Source organism: Haemorhous mexicanus, chromosome 7, assembly GCF_027477595.1.
Source record: "Haemorhous mexicanus isolate bHaeMex1 chromosome 7, bHaeMex1.pri, whole genome shotgun sequence".
Classification (NCBI taxonomy): domain Eukaryota; kingdom Metazoa; phylum Chordata; class Aves; order Passeriformes; family Fringillidae; genus Haemorhous; species Haemorhous mexicanus.
In genome coordinates, this window is record NC_082347.1 from 42,329,065 (window position 1) to 42,344,262 (window position 15,198).

The 15,198-nt window shown below is 58.8% G+C and overlaps 1 protein-coding gene across 1 annotated transcript; it reads left to right on the forward strand.

Annotated features, from left to right (window-relative positions):
• The first annotated feature begins 783 nt into the window (after positions 1-783).
• Positions 784-14,795, forward strand: DPYSL4 (dihydropyrimidinase like 4). Its single transcript, XM_059850792.1, has 14 exons — positions 784-1,080; positions 3,188-3,276; positions 3,554-3,738; positions 5,680-5,844; positions 7,208-7,269; positions 7,359-7,439; positions 8,856-8,924; positions 9,040-9,160; positions 9,798-9,954; positions 10,176-10,317; positions 11,288-11,458; positions 12,103-12,282; positions 13,229-13,400; positions 13,943-14,795. The coding sequence occupies exons 1-14, from the start codon at positions 784-786 to the stop codon at positions 14,032-14,034; spliced, it is 1,983 nt and encodes a 660-aa protein (XP_059706775.1). The 3' UTR covers positions 14,035-14,795.
• The last annotated feature ends 403 nt before the right edge of the window (positions 14,796-15,198 follow it).

Below are 15,198 nucleotides of genomic sequence, written 5' to 3' on the forward strand. Positions count from 1 at the left end.
CCTGACCGGGCGGAGAAAATGCCCCTGGACCGACGCCGGCTCCTTCGCAGCCCTGTGCCCCTCGCCGGCAGCGTGCACAGGAAGAGATTTAGCTTCGACTCAGGAAATCGCCGTGTGAATATGTGTATTAAACCCTGTATGATGTGCTGTACAGTTTATAAAAAGGGACTGTTGTAAACTTATGCAAAACGTAACACAGAGAAGATGGAGGTTTTTGGTCCCCTGGCTGGCGTGCCGTAACCCGTGTCCTCTAATCCTACTCCAGAATCATATCCAAAATACAGAACGCTGGGTTCAGTGCTGCGACAGCAACCGACAGCCCGAAAACAGGGGCTGGAGAGAATTTTACAGTTATTTTTGTATTGTGATTCCTATGATATATATCGAGAGACTTTCTATTCCTTTGTAAAATACATAAATTATTGTCAATTTTAATTAAAAAGATCTGTTTTAAACCTTCAAATTAGATGAACTGGTTTGGGGTTGAGGGGATGGGGGAGCTGGGCTGTGACACCGGCCAGGCTGGGGGACCGGGGATGCCCGGGAGGGCTCGGAGGGGGGGCGTTCACCCGATCCCCGCGGCAGCCAACCCCGCGCTGTCTCTGCCATCACAGACGCTGGAGATGTCACCTCGCGGTCGCACGCGGGGCCGGGCACGGGTGGATGGGCACCGGGAGGGGCGGGGGGTCCTTGGGCGGCTCTTAACGCGGCGCAGGGCTCTCCTCCGCAGGGCGAGCGGCTGCGGAGCGCAGCGGCGGCGGGGAGCGCAGGGGTGCCGGGCCCATGGCGGGGAGGCAGGAGGAGGCTCTGCCCGCCTGCTTTGCGGGGCTGGGCGCGGGCAGCCCGCGGCCGCGGCAGAAGCGCGGCGGGATGTTCTGCAGCGTGGAGGATGCCTTCGACAACAAGACGCTGAACTTCGCCTCGCTCGCTGCCTCCGGAACAGCAACACCCGTCGGGGGGCAGCGCCGCGACACCAACCCGGGACCGAGCCCCGAGGCGGGACCGAGCCCCGACCCCGGCCCCGCCGCGGCCGCGCTGCCCCCGAGAGCTCCGGCCGCGCTGCCCGACGGCTGCCGGCAGGTAACGGGACTGAGCCGGGACGGGGGCCGGGGTCACCTCGGCGAGCCGGCCTGGCCGAGACCGCGCGGGAGGGCGAGCGGGACCCGTCCAGCTGTCCTTCTGCCGCCTGTCCCATTCCGCCCCGTCCTGTCCCGTCCGGTCCCGCGGAGCTCGCTCCGGGAGCGGGCGCTGGGCCCATCCCCGCGGCGCGGGTTTGAGCGGGGCACGCTGCGGGGGCGCCGAGCGGCCGCCTTTCCCTCGGGGGGCACGGCTGAGAGCGCCCCGCCGGCCCCGGCCCCGTTCAGCCCCGCTCGGCCCCGTTCAGCCCCGCCGGACCGTCTCTGTCCGCGGCCGGGCGCGCGGCGGGGAGGGCGGGGGCGCGCACGCAGGCGGGGGCGCGCGGCGGCGGGCGCGGGCACGCGCGCAGCCCCGCACACACGCGGCGGAGGCGGCGGCGATGTCGCAGCCGGGCAGGAGGAGCGGGAGCCGCGGCACGGTGAGGGCTCCCCGCGGGGCGAGGGCTGCGGGACCGCGGGGCTGCGAGCCGGGCCGAGAGTCGCTCCGGCCGGCGGAGGTGGAGCAGGGCGGGCGGTCGGTCGGTCTCGCCAGCCGGGGAGCGCCGCGGGCTCCTGCCCGCGCCGGGGTCAGCGCCCGGCGGGGCCGTTGCCGGCGGGGCCGTTGCCGGCGGGGCCGGTGCCGCGGGGCCGAGCCCCTGCCCTGTCCGCCCCTCGCAGCCTGCCCGCTCCGCTCCTTTGTTGCGCGGCCCGGCCGGAGCCCGGCGGTCCCGGCGCTTTGTCCCGGGGCCGTCCCGGGGGGACAAAGGCGGGCGGGCTCCGCGGCGGGGCTGCCCCGCCGTGCCCCCGGCTCCCTGTGCCGCCGGGGCCGGAGATGTGCTCCGGGCACGCTTTCATCGCGGGATGGGCTCGGCAGTGTGAGAGCATCTCGCAGCCGTGCTCTGCCTCCCCCGTCAGCCCGGGGTCCCCCCGCGGCTCCCCCGGCCCCGGCCGCGCTGCGTGGGAGGGGATTCCCTCCTCCCGGCGCTTCCCGGCAGGAGCCGGGACAAATCCCTCGATTGCGATGCCTTGTGTTTTGTTTCTTCTCCTCTTGCTGGCTCGTGGCAGAACTCCCTCGGGAAGAGCCCGGTGGGTGCGGGAGCCAGGGACCGGCCCCGTTACTGGGCTGCGGGAGCGGATCCTGGGAGTGGGGCGCTGCCGCCGGGGTGGGGACGGGGTGAGGATGAGGGTGAGGATGGGCATGGGGTGAAGATGGGCCCCACAAGGGGAGGGGCCGTCAGGCTCTCCCATGGGGCAGTAACACTGAGGCTTCTTTTGATTGATGTTATGGGACGAGGGGAAACAATAAAGACAATAAATCCTTGACTGTTCAAAAAAAAAAAAAGTCATGCATTTCTTTAGTTTTCCTTTTATATGCCAGCGATGCTCTTTTAAACAAGCCCCAAAATGTTTCTAGGCAGTTTTGCCTCCGGACCCGGCTCTTTGTGGTGCAGCACCTCCAGACTGTGCTGCCACGTGCTCAGGCGTCCCTCGGCTGGTTTTGTACCCAGGCCGTGCTCTTTGTGTTGCCCATTTCAGCACTGGAAATAATTTTTCAAGCAACACCAGAGAGCAGGAAAGGAATCCTCTGAAATTAGGCTGCAGCTCCACATAGATATCAGTGCTGCTGCTTCCTAAATTTTCTAGTTAAAGATTCTGTAAATCTGAAAACTGTGCCAGTGTCTGGCTTTGAAGTGAGGCAAGTCCTCGAGGCTTTATCTGCCTCTGCCGAGACTGTGAAAACGGATGAATGGCAATAAATTACCAGGTTAATGAGATGCACTGAGAAGCCTGTAGCCAGAGCTGAGGCAGGAGCACGGCTCAGCCCTCGGAGCTGGGGGTGCCCAGGGCTCAGCGATGCACCCCTGGCTCCTGCCACCCTTCAGACAGCTGGGCTCCTCTAAATGACAATTTCATATGGTTCCCCTTGCAAATATAGAATAGTCTAGATAGTCACTGAACTTGAGTGATTGCAGGGAAAATACTAAACCTAGATTTACTTAAAGCTTGGAATGAGTAAAGTGGAATCCAAACAAAAAAATCTTTAAAAAACTGTGGATTTTTTTTCCCTTTAGAGTGACCACATTCTAATCAAAGGAGGAAAAATTGTCAACGATGATCAGTCATTTTACGCAGACATTTATGTGGAGGATGGCTTAATAAAGTAAGTTAAAAATTTATATTTGCTAATGTAATTTCTTAGAATGATACAGTGCCTTGGGATTTGAACAAGGTTCCTTCCCATCATTTTTTCTTGAAAATCTTTTAGGAAAATAAAGGCAGCATTTTAGAGTAGTGTCAGGAAAGAGCTACACTGGTGTAGCTGCCGCTGTAAAGACTCGCAAAGCACTGGCAGCCGGGGGAGGAGCAGCAGAGGTTGTTTTGGCATCCTCGCTTCAAAGCTGTTGCCAGTTAAGAGGAGATGTTGCTTTCCTTTGCAGACAAATCGGAGAGCACCTGGTCGTTCCCGGCGGCACCAGGACCATCGATGCCCACGGGCAGCTGGTGATTCCGGGCGGCATCGACGTCCACACGCGGCTGCAGGCGCCCGCCATGGGCCTGAGCTCGGCCGACGGCTTCCTGCAGGGCACCAGGGCAGCGCTGGCAGGAGGCACCACCATGATCAGTAAGGCAGTAAGGGCTGCTGCCTTGCAGCAGAGCACACCGGGCCTGCAGGCACTGCGGGGGTGCTTGTTTGCCTTCACAGCACTGAAATGTCCGTTTCTGCTGGACAGGTGCACACACCACAAAGCTAATTGAAGGTGGTGTGTGCTGTGCAGAACCTCCTTCACTTGCTGCACATGGACATGAAAAATAGACACATTTATTAAAAATATCTGTCTGCTCCTGCCTCACCTCATCTGAGAGCAAGACAGAAGAACACTTTAGAACACTTTAACCACCTTTTGATATGTTTTTAACAGCTCTGCAAGTGTGGGGCATTTTTGAGTTTCCCAACTTTAAGCACAGGATCCATTTCTGTGTTAATGTAAAATAATTTTGCTCTCTGTCCTGTTCCTATTCCATTCCCAAGTTCCGCTGCAGTATGTGACTGCAGGACCAGTCTCACCAGTCCTGGCACAGCTCCCCAGCAAGCCCACGGCCAGTGCTGCAGGGAATGGGAGCAGAGCTGAGGGAAGTGAGGGCAGTGGGGGCTGCCCAAGGACACTGCCCCAGAGCAGAATCCTCACCAGCACTCACGGTGCGGTGCTGGCTGAGAAACAGGACAAAGCTGTCACTGGGGTTTGCTTGTTGCACACGTGTCACTTAGTCTGGGGGCTCCGTGCCCCCTGTCCCTCGGCAGCACTGTGAGTGAGCTGGCACTGCCATGTCCGTCCCGCAGCAGCAGCTGTGACCGGGGCACAATGCCCGGCATGTCCTGTCCCTGTCCCTGACCCGCGTGTCCCTGCAGCAGCTGTGTCTGGGGCACAGTGCCCGGTGTGTCCCTGTCCCTGACCCGCGTGTCCCTGCAGCAGCTGTGTCCAGGGCGTGGTGCCTGGTGTGTCCCTGTCCCTGACCCGCGTGTCCCTGCAGCAGCTGTGACCGGGGCACAATGCCCGGCATGTCCTGTCCCTGTCCCTGACCCGCGTGTCCCCGCAGCAGCAGCTGTGTCCGGGGCGTGGTGCCCGGCGTGTCCCTGTCCCTGTCCCTGACCCGCATGTCCCCGCAGCAGCTGTGTCTGGGGCACGGTGCCCGGTGTGTCCCTGTCCCTGACCCTGACCCGCGTGTCCCCGCAGCAGCTGTGTCCGGGGCGTGGTGCCCGGTCTGTCCCTGTCCCTGTCCCTGTCCCTGACCTGCGTGTCCCCGCAGCAGCAGCAGCAGCAGCAGCTGTGTCTGGGGCACAATGCTCAGTCTGTCCCTGTCCCTGTCCCTGACCCTGACCCGCATGTCCCCACAGCAACAGCTGTGTCCGGGGCACAATGCCCGGCATGTCCTGTCCCTGTCCCTGACCCGCGTGTCCCCGCAGCAGCAGCAGCAGCAGCAGCTGTGTCTGGGGCGTGGTGCCCGGTGTGTCCCTGTCCCTGTCCCTGACCCGCGTGTCCCCGCAGCAGCTGTGTCCGGGGCGTGGTGCCCGGTCTGTCCCTGACCCTGACCCGCGTGTCCCTGCAGCAGCTGTGTCTGGGGCACGGTGCCCGGTCTGTCCCTGTCCCTGTCCCTGACCCGCGTGTCCCAGCAGCAGCTGTGTCTGGGGCGTGGTGCCTGGTCTGTCCCTGTCCCTGTCCCTGACCCATGTGTCCCCGCAGCAGCTGTGTCCGGGGCACGGTGTCTGGCGTGTCCCTGTCCCTGTCCCTGACCCGCGTGTCCCCGCAGCAGCTGTGTCTGGGGCGTGGTGCCTGGTCTGTCCCTGTCCCTGTCCCTGACCCATGTGTCCCCGCAGCAGCTGTGTCCGGGGCACGGTGCCCGGCGTGTCGCTGTCCCTGTCCCTGACCCGCGTGTCCCCGCAGCAGCTGTGTCTGGGGCACGGTGCCCGGCGTGTCCCTGTCCCTGACTCCCGTGTCCCCGCAGCAGCTGTGTCTGGGGCACGGTGCCCGGCGTGTCGCTGTCCCTGACTCCCGTGTCCCCGCAGTTGACCACGTGTGCCCGGATGCGGGCAGCAGCCTCCTGGCCGCCTACGAGCAGTGGCGCAGCCGCGCCGACGGCCAGGCCTGCTGCGACTACGGCCTGAGCATGGACATCCCGCGCTGGCACGAGAGCCTCAGGGAGGAGCTGGAGGCCCTGGTCAAGGACAAGGGTAAGGGCAGAGGGACCCCGTGGGTCCCTGCAGGGGGGGTCGCTGCAGGGTCCAGGGGTGGCCGTGGCAGCCCTGCTGTCCCTGGCACCCGGCGCTGCAGGGACAGGCGCGGGCGGCCGCGCTCCTGCCCGTGGAGCTGGCACCTCCCCGTCCTTGGCCGGCCAGGGGAGAGCTGTGGACGGGGACACGGGCATCAGGTTCCTGCCATAACATCTGGGTCTGTGCCCTCACCTTTGGGCAGTCGGCAGCCTGGTCATGGAAGGGGATTTTGGAAGCTGAAGGAGTAGGGTTGGCCCCCCTGATGCGGGCTGCCAGATGTACAGAAAAAACATTTAAAGAAAACCTCTGGGACAGGGCGTAGAGAAGGAAACTCAGCTGTAAGCATTCCATAGTGGTTCCGTTGTGCCTGTAACTCCTGTGCATCCCCAGGTATCTGTGGCACATGGCTCTCTGGAAAGCAGGAAAGTAGACCACGAGGCAGGGATTCATGCATTCATTAATACCTATTGCCGTGTTTGCAACTACACTTTCCTTCAGATATGCTAATGCAGAGCTAAATGTCTTCAGTGTAATTTGTAGTCTTGCAAGCAAGGGTTTAATTGGCCAATTACCATAGAAATTCGCAGTGAATTTCCTATTAAAATGCAGAGTGGCTGAAGTAATGGAGCTGTTCCTTGGAGCACATATGAAATACAGCTGTAATTTGATCATGGTTTGGTATTGCTCATTGCCTCTATCCATACAAAATACAGCAGCAATTCACAGAATCATGGAATGGTTTGCATTGGAAAGGACCCTGTCCCATTCCCTGCCATGGCAGGGACACCTTCCCCTGTCCCAGGTGCTCCCAGCCCCAGTGTCCAGCCTGGCCTTGGGCACTGCCAGGGATCCAGGGGCAGCCCCAGCTGCTCTGGGCACCCTGTGCCAGGGCCTGCCCACCCTGCCAGGGAACAATTCCCAATATCCCATCCATCCCTGCCCTCTGGCAGTGGGAGCCATTCCCTGTGTCCTCCCTCCATCCCCTGTCCAAATTTGAGAATAAGCCATAGACTGAAGCCACCACTGGAGGGAAATCAGCCTGTGTGCATTCAGAGCCAGTCACAGAGGGTGCCTAACCCCAAACACGGATCACAAGGGGTTTCATTTTTAGGGTTCAAGTGCACCATAAAGTAGGGGTTTATTATATTTCACAACTCCTGAGCTTTGGGGTCAGTGGGGACATTTCCCACCTCAGCCCTTGGCTTTGCTTTGCTTCCAGTGTAACCCTCTCCAGCACAGCCCCCTGGTCCAACCACCCCTGCCCAGCCCACACCAGGGCAGTGACAAAGGGACAAAACCACACGTGTCATTTTCTTTTTTCAAGGTGTGAACTCCTTCCTGGTGTTCATGGCGTACAAGGACAAGCTGCAGTGCACTGATGGCCAGGTAGGAGCCCAGAAGGCAGGGAGAGCCAGGCCTCACTCTGAGCAGGTGGGAGGTGGCAGGGCTGACCTGCACCCGCTGTGTCTCGGCAGATGTACGAGATCTTCTGCACCCTCCGGGACCTGGGGGCCATCGCCCAAGTGCACGCGGAGAACGGAGACATCATCGAGGAGGTACCGTGGGGTGTGCCCTGGGACCCCGGGCTGAGCTGCCCTGGGGAGCAGAACCCTGCCCCGGGAGATGGAGCCCCAAAGCCTTGGAGGGAACGGGACCCTGTGTAGCAGCGGGTGCAGGCAGAGGAATGTGCAGGAGCATCAGGGTGTCCTGTGGAATCATCAGTGTCCTCATGGATCTTCACATGTGGGTGCTTGGGTTCCTAAAAAGCACTTTGTGCCTTCCTAAGGGACGACTGACTGCCTTAAGTGGTGCTTTATCCCGTTATCTGTTTTGTTTAGGAGTTTGGATTACTTGAAAAAATCAGGAGGTTTGAGGCTTTTGCAGTAATGTCTGTGACATTGGCAGCACTTAACTCCACCATCAGCACTGGGGAATTCCTTGGTGTCACAGCCTCTACTCAGGGGCCTTATTTTTCCTTTTTACCTGTAGAAAAGACAGTCTTGGCTCCAGCCTCAGTCAGGGACACAAGGTGGAGTTAGACTGGCAGTTCCTCAGGCTCACGGTCAGCCAGCACCCAGCCTGGTGTGGGAGGAAGGCTGAACTGAAAGCCAGATCCAATCCTTCAAATGGGTTTATTTGAACAAACAGGATGAAGGCTAATTCCCACCTCCTGGGGTTTTATCTGGAAACCTGTTCCTCAGCTGGCTGTGGAGCCAGGCAGCTCATAGCTGCAGCAGTGTTTCTGTCAGCTGCCAGCGTGGTGACACTTGAGCCCTGGGGACAAACTCGGAGGAGATCTGTGACAGGAATACAGACAAATAGGCACGCTCTAAGAGCAGGGTCCTTTGAAAGATCCTGTGGGATCTGCTCCGTGGAGTTGGATTACATCCTTGCCTTAGTGCCAGCTGCCTGGGAGGTTACATAATACAGAGCAGCAGAGGGACAGGGTGAGGTGTGAGCTGGACATCTGCATTCAGGCACCATGTGAGTGACCTGGGACATCCCAGAGCTCATCTCAGCATCTGTCACTGCGGGTTCCCTTTCCTCTGTGCCACATGGTGAGGTGCAAAGGGACAGGAACCTTCAGGAGAGGTGGCACTGGCTGCACCCCAATGACAGTCTCACATCCCTGTGCCCATCCCTGCCTCCTCCAGGGGCTCCTGAGCAGCTCCAGCAGGCTCAGGTGCTGGGATCCCACTCCCTTTGCTGTGGCTGGGGTAGCCTGGGTGTGTCCCCTCCTCCAGAACCGTGGGTTTGAGGGGTGGGAGGGTCCAGAGGTGCTGCTAGGGCACAGCAGCTCCCATGCTGGAGCATTTCTGCAGCACAGCACAGGTCTCTGGGAGGTGGCCCTGGGGAGTGTCCCATGTCCCACCCGCCCTCGGGTGGCTCTGGACAGGCTGTGCTGTGTCCCATGGTGCTCCAGCGGGCTGTGCCCATCACTGACTGCTCTCTCCTTCCTCCTCGCCCCCCAGGAGCAGAAGAGGCTGCTGGAGCTGGGGATTACGGGCCCGGAGGGGCACGTCCTCAGCCGCCCCGAGGAGGTAACGCCACCAGCCCTCGCTCCAGCGCCAGGCCCGCCCTGCAGAGGGGCTGGGACCCCCGTGTCCCGGGACACCTGCGTCGTGGGACACCCGTGTCGTGTTCTTGTGCCCACAGGTGGAGGCAGAGGCTGTGTTCCGTGCCATCACCATCGCCAGGCAGGCCAACTGCCCCCTCTACGTCACCAAGGTCATGAGCAGGGGGGCTGCAGATGTCCTGGCTCAGGCCAAGAGGAAAGGTAACACTGGCCTGCCCAGGCCATCACTGAACCCCTGAATCCAGCCAGGAGTCTCATTGTGACTGTGAGGTCTGAGGAGTCCTTATCTCCTGAGCTCACCCACACTCTGAGGGCGCTGAGGCTCCTGCTGGTTTCCATGGTAGGCTGTGCCAGAGCTAATTGCTTGGAGCTGGGAGGATTGGATGTGTTGGAAGCTGTGACACTTCCATCTAGGCAGACACAGCTGAGAAACGGGGAATAATCCACTTGTGATCGTTTGGTGTGAACTGAATGAAAAACAGACGTGGAGCAAGCTCCAAATTGTGGCTGGGGTGGAGTGGGAAGGGCTGGGATGAATCCTGTGGGGAGCAGGGTGGAAGGGGGAGCACAGTCACTGCTTCCCCCGCCTGGTGGCTGCCAGACAGAGACAGGTTTGGTTTAAAGGAAGGCATGACAGCTCCTAGGAATGTGTGCCTGGTGAAAGGAGGGGACAGACAGATCCAGAACTTGCTTTGACAGCGTCTCCCAGTCACCTGAGATAATGTAAGGGATTAGGAGGCTCTGAAGTGCTGGCAGTGCTGAGGGAGCAGCACTGCTGTGTGTGGTTGTGGCAGCGCCGTGTCTGCCCACGCTGCCCTGACAGCACCTTGCTCTGCAGGCACCGTGGTGTACGGGGAGCCCATCACGGCCAGCCTGGGCACGGATGGCTCCCACTACTGGAGCAAGAACTGGGCCAAAGCCGCCGCCTTCGTCACGTCCCCGCCCATCAGCCCCGACCCCAGCACGCCCGACCACCTCAGCACTCTGCTGTCCAGGTGGGTCCCGTGGCACACCTGGGCACACCTGGGCACACCTGCCCTGCCCGGTCTGCATCCTGCCCACGCCCACCCGCTGCCGTTTGCAGCACCCACATCGCTGTGGGGCCCAAGCCCACGAGCCTCTGGAGCCCCCATGGTCTGCCCAGCAAGGGGGGCTTTGCCAGCCCAGGGTGCCATCAGTGCCCCCCTCCCTGACCCCTGCCCTGTCCTTTCCCCAGCGGGGACCTGCAGGTCACGGGCAGTGCCCACTGCACCTTCAGCACTGCGCAGAAGGCCGTGGGCAAGGACAACTTCACCCTGATCCCCGAGGGCACCAACGGCATCGAGGAGAGGATGGCCATAGTCTGGGAGAAGTGCGTGGTAGGTGCTGCAGTGGAGCTGCACGGGAGGGAGCACACGTGAGCTGTGCCTGGCCTCCAGGCTGTCACAGCCTCGTTACTGCAGACGAGCCGGAGCAGTGACACTGTCTAGACACTGCTGCAGCTTCAGAGAGCTGCTAACACAGACTGAGACACACAAATGCCTGCACGGTGTCTTCAAAGGCTGCCGTGTAGGGACCACCCTCTGCTCCTGCTCAGTCACCAGGGAGTCTCTGCAGCACTTTCTCCCAAGGGTGATGAGGTGTTCCTGTCCCCTGGTACTCACAGAGGCCTGGGGGGTGGGTGGGGAGAGGGTGTCTCTCCCGTGGGACGTGGCTGTGGCCATGCTTCCAGCTGCCAGGTCAGCCCAGGCCCAGCAGGCTCCATGTCACCTCTGTCTGCCTGGCAGCAGGGCTGTGATCCGAGGGTGGATCAGTCTGTGTCCCTGCACCCCAGAGCACGTGTCCCTGCTGGCAGCATCCCTGGGGGCCTCTATCCTGCATCCCACAGAGCACATGTCCCTGTGCAGACTGCAGGAGCTTGGGAGCCAAGCCACCCTGAAACCTCCCTTAGATGTGCTTTGTTCAAAGAGCAGTAGAACTTTCTTAAGATGACGAGTGAAGGTGGTAAAGAAATAGCACTGGTCAGGTTCAGGTCCAGTCTTTCTTCACTGGGCTGTCCTCAGCCCTCTTCAGTGATCCTGAGGTGCCTGTGAGGAGCTGGAGCCAACCAGTGAAGGTCTTGTTTTTCACAAACTTCAGCCTTTGGAGTCCAAGGAAAATAAAACCTCTCGTATCCTCAATCCCACAGGGGCAAGGCTCATCCTCCCCTCCCCTGTAACCACTGCTCTGTGGCAGAGCAGACCCTCACCTACATGGGCACAGGGCTGGGGCAGCAGCTCTCCCCAGGGGACAGCCATGGGGAGGGACGTGCCCCCAGCCCATGTCACCTGGGATGTCTCCTGTCCCCAGGTCCCTGGGAAGATGGATGAGAACGATTTTGTAGCTGTGACCAGCACCAACGCTGCCAAGATCTTCAACTGCTACCCCAGGAAGGGGCGCGTGGCCATGGGCGCCGACGCAGACCTGGTGCTCTGGGACCCCAAGGCTACGAAAATCATCTCAGCAAAGACCCACCACTCGGTAAAACACATTTTAAATCATTTCCTGGGGCTGGTTTTACAGTCAGAAGAGATCTGGAAAGCAGTGCATGTCCTTAGCTAGATCAGAGCATTCAGTTGTCTGTGTGGGTAAACTGATGAAGGACCTTGCATTTGCTTTTAAAAATAGTAGGAAAATATCCTTTAAAGGGTGGGATTGGTACTGAGTGACCACTCCAAGACAACTGGCATCTGGTAAGGAAATCTTAAGGCCAGTGTATTTGCTGTGGACTAGAAAAATGTAGGTGCTGAACTGAAGTATTAAGCTGAACTGCAATGTGTATTAGTTTAATATGTATTAAACTATTGCTGTATTTTAATATATAGTGGTATTAATCTTAATACAATACAAAATTTAAATATTCCATAAAGAATATATAAATAATATAATACTATAAATATATTTTAATAAAAGTATTAAACTATTGTTGTAGTTTAATATGATTGGTTTTAAGGTTTATTTTCTCTATTCCAGTTTGATTCCCATTGGAATCTTGTTATTTGAAATATGGGGGGTTAGTTAGTTCTGACTGATGGTGTACGAGGAGCCGTGTACAAAAATGGGAGGCATTGTTGGCCTCCTCTTAAATCCTGCAGGCACTGAATGTCAGGGTTTGCTTCTTCCAGAACGTGGAGTACAACATATTTGAAGGCACTGAGTGCCACGGGGTCCCAGCCTTGGTCATAAGTCAGGGAAGAGTTGTCCTTGAAGATGGAAATCTGTGTGTCGTCCAGGGCTCAGGTCGCTTCATCCCTAGGAAGACGTTTCCTGATTTCGTTTATAAAAGGATAAAGGCAAGAAACAGGGTAAGGAGAGTTTTATTTGCCATAATCCCATATTTTGATCACAATCTCTCAGCTGTAGTGTATTGGAGCCGCTGTGATGGCAAACCTGCAACAGCAGCAGGAATATTATCAATGCTATTTCTTTCTGTGTGTTGTCATGTAACTGCCTGGCACCTCAGTCAAGAATTCTTAGTAATGGAGCTAATAATGACAGTTTTACAAGCCTATGACAGTGTTACAGAGCAAAAATATTACTTTGTATAGATGTAGAGGGAGGAATTCCTCTCTTACCTGTGCTGGAGAAGTTTCTGTTGCTGTATTCCCAGTGTCTGCTCTGCAGCCCTTGGCGGGTACGGGATGTACATCCCATAGGTACTGGAATACAGTAAGATAAATCCTCCTGTGTGCTGGCACAGCTGTTTAAAGAGACACAAAGACATGCAGATATGTAAAGAGCTTCTTAGCAGCTCTGTCCTCCTTCCCTTTTCCCCGTGCTATTGCAGGCACTGTAATTCTGCATCCTACCCAAAGGCAGAGCAGGAGTCAGTAACCCACATTAACTGCAGAGGCAGGAGCCCCAACTCTGGTGTGCCTCAGGGTGTCTGGGGTGCCTGGAGGGCAGAATGGGGATGTCCCAGCTCCCTGCAGGGTGGGAATGGGACCCAGAGAAGGTGCAGATGCCCCATCCCTGGAGGTGTCCAAGGCCAGGTTGAAAGTCCTTTTAAGACCATCAATTCCAATCATTCTCCCAGCGCTGCCCAGGCCACCACTGCCCCATGTCCCAGGTGCCACATCCACATGATTTAGAAATCCCTCCAGGGACGGGGACTCCAGCCCTGCCCCGGGCAGCTGTGCCAGGGCTGGGCAGCCCTTTCCATGGGGAAGTGTCCCGTACCCAGCCCGAGTCTCCCCTGGCACAGCTGGAGGCCGCTGCCCGGGCCTGTGGCTGACCCTGTGCTCCCCGCAGCTGGCCGAGGTGCACGGCGTGCCCCGGGGGATGTACGACGGGCCGGTGCACGAGGTGCCGGCCAGCGCCAAGGCCGTGGCGCCCGGCGCGGCCCCGCGCCTCGCGCCCTGCGCCGGCAAAGCCGCGGCAGCGCCCGTGCGCAACCTGCACCAGTCCGGCTTCAGCCTGTCCGGTAGGTGGGGCCGCGCGAGGGCTGGGCGGGGGGACTGCCCCGGGCTCAGCCATAGAAACCTCCGCTGTGTCCGTTCTAGAGCTTTCCTTTGTCCCAGAAAGCTCTAGAATGCTCTACGGTATGGATGTCCAGGCACAAAGCCTGGTGGGGGCTCTGTTCCCAGGAGCCAGAGCAGGCAGTGATTCAGCATCATTTGTTTGCAGAAAGCTGCCCAGCAGCTGTCGGGAGCTTGCAAAGCCAATGCTCTGCCCTAAAACCACTTCCATAATGGTTTGTTAGCTTGTCGGATCATGTGGGTCCCATATTGTTTGATAAATGTTACCGGTCCCCACAGTTTATTATATACAGAATTTATTTCTAGGAAAGCCACTTATAAATCTTCCAGAAAGGAAAAATTCAGGCAAATATAGCCATTCCAAACTGTGCCATGCTCGTAGAGTCTCCAAAATGGCATATAATGAAATTATTAGTATTTCCTGGGGAAGTGTTTTCTGGTTGTGGCATTTAAGCAGTGGGACTGCCCCTCTCTCTGCTCTCCCCAGGGTCACAGGCTGATGACCACATTGCCCGGCGCACGGCGCAGAAGATCATGGCCCCGCCGGGCGGGCGCTCCAACATCACCTCGCTGTCCTGACGCCGTCCCCGCGCCGGCCCCGCCGCCTCCCGCCGGGCCGGGGCCGGGGGGCCGCTCCCGAGCTCGCCAGCTGTGCCAGCCCTCCCCTCCTAGGTAGAAAGTAGAGTGATCCCCGAGGTAGCGCTCCCAGCTGGGTTCTCTGTGCGTGTTCCTCCGCTAGCTGCTAGGAAAGCCCTTCCCTCCCGTGCATGCGGCACCGCCCGGCCGAGGGCTGCGCGGCTGCGTGGGCATGGGGGCACAGCCAGGCTGGATCACGCTCCTCTCCAGCAGCACCCACTGCCCGCTCTCATCACAGGACTTCCAGGTGACGAGCACTGCCGTGGTTTCCAGTCAGAGCCCTCCGCCCTGGCCGTGCTCCCAGAGCCACCCCCAGCCCGTGTGTCCCTCGGAGGTCCCAGCTCAGGGCCGAGTGCAGCCCCGTGTCCTGGGGCAGAGTGGTGCTGGCCCTCCAGGCCACGCCGGGGCTGCTGTCCTTCTGTCAGCCTTGTTTTTTAAAGACCATTTATACGGTTTTTCAAGAACTGACTGTGAGTCCAATACCCAATACCAGGGCTTGTTTGGAGGCCAGGTGCATGCAACACACTTTTTTAAAAAGATTATTCTAGCCCAGGTATTATATTTAAGGGTGTGTACACAGAGTGAACCTCTGGCTGCAGAGCCATGCGTGTACCTCCAGGAATGGCTTTCCTTCCATTCCTGTCTGCTCCTTGCTTGGAATAAACTTGGTTGGAAACCACGAAATGGTGGAAGTGGTTGATCCACCCGAGTCCATTTTGTTGTTTTCTTCCTTTGAGTTTTTCTGGGTGACCATCCCATTGTGGCTTGCAGGTCACTGTGCTCCCCTGGAGGGGGAGAGGCTCGTGATGGCAGTGTGGGCAGGGTCCCACCCTTCTCCTCAGCCGTGCTCGGGGCCGTGCAGCCCCCTGCCCCTGGTTTGCAGATGAACCCCCAGCTCCAGCAGCGGGGGCTGGCCTCCCCCCGGCCCACGCCGGTTCTGGTGCTGGTGAGACACCGTGGCATGGCCATGAGACACTGATTTCCCTGGCACTGCCAGCCTTGGCTCTCCAGCTCTGTCTGAGCCAGGCACGAGAAAGGGAGCAGGGGTTCTGGTGGCACCAGCAGGGATCTGACTTGTGGGTGGGGGCTGTAGCCACACATATGGCA